Source organism: Electrona antarctica (genome assembly GCF_951216825.1).
Source record: "Electrona antarctica genome assembly, chromosome: 14".
Taxonomy (NCBI): Eukaryota; Metazoa; Chordata; class Actinopteri; order Myctophiformes; family Myctophidae; genus Electrona; species Electrona antarctica.
This window is the reverse complement of record NC_136795.1, coordinates 35,356,816-35,363,073: the sequence shown is the minus strand read 5'-3', so window position 1 is coordinate 35,363,073 and position 6,258 is coordinate 35,356,816. Positions and strand designations below refer to the sequence as shown.

Genomic DNA, 6,258 nt, shown 5'->3' with positions numbered 1-6,258 from the left:
ACACAACACAAAAACAGACAGAGGTGTACACATAAATACATATTAGCCCCAGGATATAGTATATATATACGCACACGGAAATAGATATCACTTCCATTATATTAATCCCCGGACAGCACTGATATTCCTGTACACACAATTTAGAAATTAACCCCATTTTATTTTTTCCAAGTGCCGTACTTGTTTTCTTTAAGTATCTCTTATAGGATTTGTGAACTTGTGATGGACGTTTCTGAAATACAGTTAGACAATCCTTTCCAGTTGTGTGTTGTCTATGTTTGAGCCACTGCTATTCTTGGCAGCCATATGTCTCAATGTATGTCACTCAATGAGTGACATACATTTACATTATGAGGTGAACTCGCATCTGCTCGGTCCTAAGACTCTAGGCAATGAGCAAAAAAGATCAAACTGACGACCACCAGCGCTTTCCCTGCCAGTATTTTAACCTTTTTCTGGTTGAGATTGATGCTGGCTGTCAGTTCAGATAATACTCAGCTTTGAGGATTATGGTGATGTGTGAGCAGGAAGGAACTCACAGTGAGACTTGTGAACACAGCATACTAATTCCAAGGGAAAAAACAGGTGACCTAACATTAAATAAAGCAAGCAAGTCAAAATCATGAAGAATGATTTAGAACAATTTTAATAACGCAAAACAAAACAATACACGATATCTAACAAACAACATTTTATTGATGTTAAAATGTCATTATAATGTATAGTGTTGTGACCAAAGCTATAGAGTTTTATTAACATAATATTTACGAGTAAGGTTTCTGCTGAACAGTGTTACAAGTTAATCTACAACTGACAAACAAAGAACATGAAAGTGGAAACAAGAGGGAGGGATGTTATTGTCAGAAACAGGGAGACAGACAGACAAGACAGATGGTAGACAAAACAAAGGCACATGTGAAGACAATCACAGTCTGTCTTCGGCGAAGACGGAACGATACACAGCTTCAGTCAGTCACTGAAATGAGTGTCAGCTCGGTTAAGTCCACAGGGTATCCGCTATAGCAGTGAGGGCTTCATGTTTAGTGCTGCGACATCCACCCTTCCCTGAATGTAAAATCAAGGCTTCCTGCTGAGGGTGGGGTTTGCTGGGGGTGGGGCAGGGTGGGGACTGGGGATGCTGTAGTCATGGAGACAGCCGCATCCCCCACAGCAGTTTGTGTTATTTCCATGACACCCTCCTCTCTCCATGTATCTCTGTCTGTACTATCACTTCCAACACTCCAGAGACCGACCCTTGACTGGAGGTCGGGGGTCAAAGGTCACACATAGTGGTTCCCCACACTCCGGTGTCTCACCTCTGCTCTGCACCCATCACCTCTGCTACTTAAGTGGGCATGCCCTGACACTGGATAAGTGTTAAAAGATGATGTTCTGTTATCAGAACAGTGAATAACACAGCGCCAGAGAGAGGGAGAGGACTGTGGCAGGTGGATGGAGTGATAGAGGTTTATGCAGGGATATGCAGACAAAGGTGGCCGTGGCAACAGTGGAATGAGCCATAAAATCACAACCGAATGAGAATCAAACTGATCTACTACCAGCTGTGGTTTTGCTAAAAAAAAGAGAAAGAAAGAAAGAAAGCGCTGTCATATACACCCATCATACTTGTCCAAATGTCCATTCCTGACTATTGCTTAGTACTTACTCTTTGCTCCTGTAGTTTCCTCCCTATAGTTCACATACCGTACACAATAACCACACTACTTCAGCGCCACACAATCACTACGTTCAAGCCAAGGCCTCTTCTCTGGCCACTATTCCAAAACAATGATAACAATCTGATCTGTCACTCAGAATTAAAAGAGGAAATATGCTACCAGTATACTGTTATTGGAATAGGCCCAAGAGCCAACATTACACACTCAAAGTTTGAGCAATCGCCAGAGATTCTAGGGCCAGATTTATACACAGTCTTACAACAGAGCATTAATTAAGAATAATGTTGGTGTCAATGACATGGTTTGTAGATCATGACGTGAGAAAGGAAAAGAAAACGGCCCACGGGGCAACATTGTTTAAAAAGGAAAAGGGAAAATGTAAGGCTAATAAAAATCATTCAAATCTTCAGAGGGTTACAGAAGACAAGATGACAATATGCCTGGTTGGAAATTAAGGAAGATCTTTGTGTTCAGTTGTCGATTCGTTAATAATCTGAAAGGCAAGGAGATCACAGTTAAAAATAGCAAAGTCCCTGTTGAGTTGCTGTATGTCAGCTGTGTTGCTGCTCAATGTGTGGATGAACGTACACAATATGACACACTGCCCTCTAGAGGCAGTGAGAAGGATGTACAGTGCAACAATACAGATCAGTCTGGTCTCAATCTTTGACCCCGGCCCAAAACAATCATAATTTGAACTGGGGAACCCCCATTTTATTTGACTGTGAAATTTTGAATTGTTGCAATTGAGGCAAAGATGTTGTGAGTTTTTAGATAAGCTATTTTCAATTCTTATATTATTTGACAATTTGGCCAATGTTTTATAGTATAGTTTGTTGATTATTGTTGATGCAGTAATGTTTTTTCCCCTCTTACTTAAGTATTAAAAAGGTCCTAAAGGTCCTTAAATTCCTTATCTCTCAGAAATGTAAATAGCATGAGGTACAATCAGAGATTTAGGCTAAAACGGAGAACAAAACAAAAAAGTCCTGGGGACTAAATTGTTTCAATATAACTTATACAATTGGGGTGGTTGCATTTTGTCTCACTACGCTTCTATTGAGACATTTAGATTTAGTCCATGTCTGACCTAGACACAGGATCTGACACAAATGTTGACCTGATGGTCTAGATTCAATTAATCCCCTGAGCAAGCAGGCAGGCTCTATTACCTCAATGGTAAAAATGTCAGGGCTGGAAACCGGGTTTAAATCCAGGGGTAGAAGAGGAAAGTTACATAGTACATAGTGTAGATTCTTGGCCCGCAAATGATTTGGGGATTTTCAATTTGGCCTTGATCCACAAAAGTTTGGGAACCACTGGCACTGATTAGAATAGGCTTGTGTTCTAGGTTGTTCTATTTTGACACATGCGGTGGGCATGTCTATCTTGATTTTCATCATTGCAACAGAGCTTGTTCATTGTTGACCTGCCCATATGCTGTTGTATATAATACGCCTCTTGATGTTGTGTACTCATACCTGACGAAGACCCACAGAGGTCGAAACGTTGTAACAAACAAATAAATAAATAAATCTTCCTGGGAGCTACAACTCAGTGTGCGGACATCCATTCCTTTTTCTATTTTGACACATACCTCGCCATCTCGAGTCTCCACAGTTCGCACCACTATGCTCCTCTTCACGTGGGCCTCGGGAGGTTTAGTGTCCACATTGGTTTCTGAAGGATGGGCACAGGAGAGAGCTAGGGCCAGAATCAACATCCACTATAATGTCACATGATACGATTACAGCGAGTACAGGTGTATGGAGAGGGTGAAAGTTACTCTCTGCTGCCCCATCTGGCGGAGTCAGGTTAGAACGTTTGTGTGCAAGCTCTCAACATTACAGTTACAGGAAGAGTTGGAATAGGGAAGAAACGAACATAGAACAAAAATAACTGGAAGATGCAGTCAAATCAATATAAGTCCAGTCCAGTATTGGGTAACCATAATGCTAAGAAGTAATGATAGTGATACAGTCCTGTTGGCTGTACATAATAGTGGGTGGACGGGCTGTGCAATCCAATAAAAATCAAGTGCATCTCAATGTTGCACTTTTCTGTAGTATTGTTATTTGTATTTTATGTTTAATAGTGTCACTGTCAAACCTTGTGCTTTGTAGTATTGCACGTGTGTAATAAAAAAACAGCAGGTAATATGATCAGCATCCAAAGCCAACACGATTAATTCAATAAAGTAAAGATTGATCCACCTCTGAACTGCAGGTTGGCAAAACTCTGAACTGGAACAGTGATCCTAAAAAAGAGAAGCAAGTGCGATTACAATTACAGTTTCCAAACAACAGCAATTATCCTCCTTCAAAGTTCAAATCATACAGTTGGAGGCCATCGATATTGTCCTTTTCTTTTTGCTGAGGTTTGCGTGATCTGCGCAAAAGGACAGTTAACCCATTTTGGGCGGGAACCCCTTTTGGTGTTTTAAACATTGTTATAATTTAGCTATTGAAAAATAGCAGATCTACAAGCTCATAGCGCGCCACCGAGTGGCGCGCTACGAGCTTGTAGGTCTGCTATTTTTGAAAAATCGTGAAAATATTTATTTCAGAAAACTGGAGGATTTAGAAGGATTTTTTTTAAATTTTGAGGTCAGGCCTAAATGGGTCAAATAATAAGAGACAATATCGGTGGCACCCAACTGTACCAACAATCTAAAATGCCAGCCCTCTCCCACACACACCTGCCCTCCTCCCCTTCCAGTAGTTTCCGATAGGTGGCGATCTCAATATCCAGGGCCAGTTTGACATTGAGGAGATCCTGGTACTCCTGCAAGTGTCTGGCCATCTCCTCCTTCAGAGAATGCATGTCCTCCTCCAAACGACTCACTGAATCCTGGTAACCACTGGCCTCCATGGCAAAACGATCCTCCATGTCACGCAGCTGGCGTTCCAGGGACTCGTTCTGGTGATCGACAAGAGAGTTGTGAGGCGATAATACACATGAATTAATAGTGGTTAATTGCGAACGCAGTGATTGCGAACGCAGTGATTGCGAACGCAGTGAGCATTTACTATGAGACCCAGCAGATGAGGCGATAATACACATGAATTAATAGTGGTTAATTGCGAACGCAGTGATTGCGAATGCAGTGAGCATTTACTATGAGACCCAGCAGATCATGTCTGTGTGTCTGTGTGTGTGTGTGTGTGTGTCACGCTGTAACACCACCCGCCCACCACCAGAGGGCGCAGCTGTATCACACACAAAAACACACACACACACACACACACACACACACACACACACACACACACACACACACACACACACACACACACACACACACACACACACACACACACACACACACACACACACACACACAAGTTACACAACTTAACTTTAAAAAAAAAACTTAACTTAAAAAAATCTTTAAAAAAAACTTAACTTAAAAAAAAAAGTTAAAAAGAAAAAAACTTTAAAAAATAAAAATAAAAACTTAAAAAGAAAAAACTCCCTGCTGACAGGTGCCGACCCAAACCGTCCGCAGGAGTATGTGCAGTGACAAATATCACCCTTCCCTCCCTCGAACACGGGCCAATTGCGTTCGTATACTGTAGATACTGTAGCCCTTGTGGTGGATTCAAACCCCTAGAGTCTGCAGTGGTGGGCAGGTATTTTACCACTGCGCCACCTGAGCACCCCTGTCGCTTAATCATTAGAACATAAAATTAACTCTTGATTGGTTGACTCACCGTCCCGCGGAGACCCTCCAGGTCACAGGTCATCACTTGGATCTGTCTGCGATAGTCATTGGCCTCCTGCTTTGCCTGTCGCAAGGCCTCTCCATTGCGATTGGCTGCATCCGTCAGGTCAGCAAACTGTGTTGAAAGTTGAATATTATGCCCTGTGCATCGTTGCACTTGCATCGGTGTATAATAGATGCTAGTTGTTGTTTGTGGTGTTATTGATTTTATCTTTTGTGTAGGCTATCTTTCATGAATTTCTTCATGAAAAAGAATCTCTCCTGCCTGCCAGTGTCTCTATAGTCTCTTGCTTAGACTGAGTGCCACATGCCAGGGCCTTCTCTCCTGTGCTTCTCCCCCACTTTCAGCAAATCTGTCTAAAGAAAGAAAAAAATCCAAAAGGGAATGTGGACTGCCCACTCTCCAACAAAAGAAAAAACGTAAACTCTGCCTAAACCAAGATATCTCTTGTTATAAGCAAACCTGTTCCTGAGATATTACAGATTATGTAATTTTGACCTTGAATGGGACCTTCACCTTCATCTCTCATCACCCAAAAGTGAATAAACTCTGGGGGGCAGCCTACTGATCATTCCCACCAAATGTCATAAATATCCACCCGTTCCATCCATCGTTCTCACGTTATTGTGCTAAAAGACAGACACAGATAGACACACAGGACTGATTACATTAGCTGAATAAAGAATGATGCGAATGTGAATGTGCTGACCTTGGATCTGTACCAGTCCTCTGTCTCCTGCATGTTGGAGTTGGCCATGACCTCATACTGAACCCTGATGTCTCTGAGAGCAGTGGTCAGGTCTGGCTTGGACACATCCAGATCCACATGGACCTGTTGAGCCTGCAGCTGCTCC

The 6,258-nt window shown here is 42.2% G+C and overlaps 1 protein-coding gene across 1 annotated transcript in view; it reads right to left on the bottom strand.

Moving 5' to 3' along the window:
• Positions 1 to 685: 685 nt before the first annotated feature.
• gfap (glial fibrillary acidic protein) overlaps positions 686 to 6,258 on the bottom strand; it is a gene marked incomplete at its 5' end in the record, with an annotated part of 11,841 nt that continues 6,268 nt past the window's right edge. Inside the window, 6 exons of the mRNA XM_079519484.1 lie at positions 686 to 2,172; positions 3,277 to 3,359; positions 3,893 to 3,936; positions 4,378 to 4,598; positions 5,393 to 5,518; positions 6,114 to 6,258. The exon at positions 6,114 to 6,258 is cut by the window's right edge and continues 17 nt beyond it. Of these exons, the coding sequence (XP_079375610.1) occupies positions 2,131 to 2,172; positions 3,277 to 3,359; positions 3,893 to 3,936; positions 4,378 to 4,598; positions 5,393 to 5,518; positions 6,114 to 6,258 (661 nt within the window). The 3' untranslated portion in view covers positions 686 to 2,130. The remainder of the gene's footprint in view (positions 2,173 to 3,276; positions 3,360 to 3,892; positions 3,937 to 4,377; positions 4,599 to 5,392; positions 5,519 to 6,113) is intronic.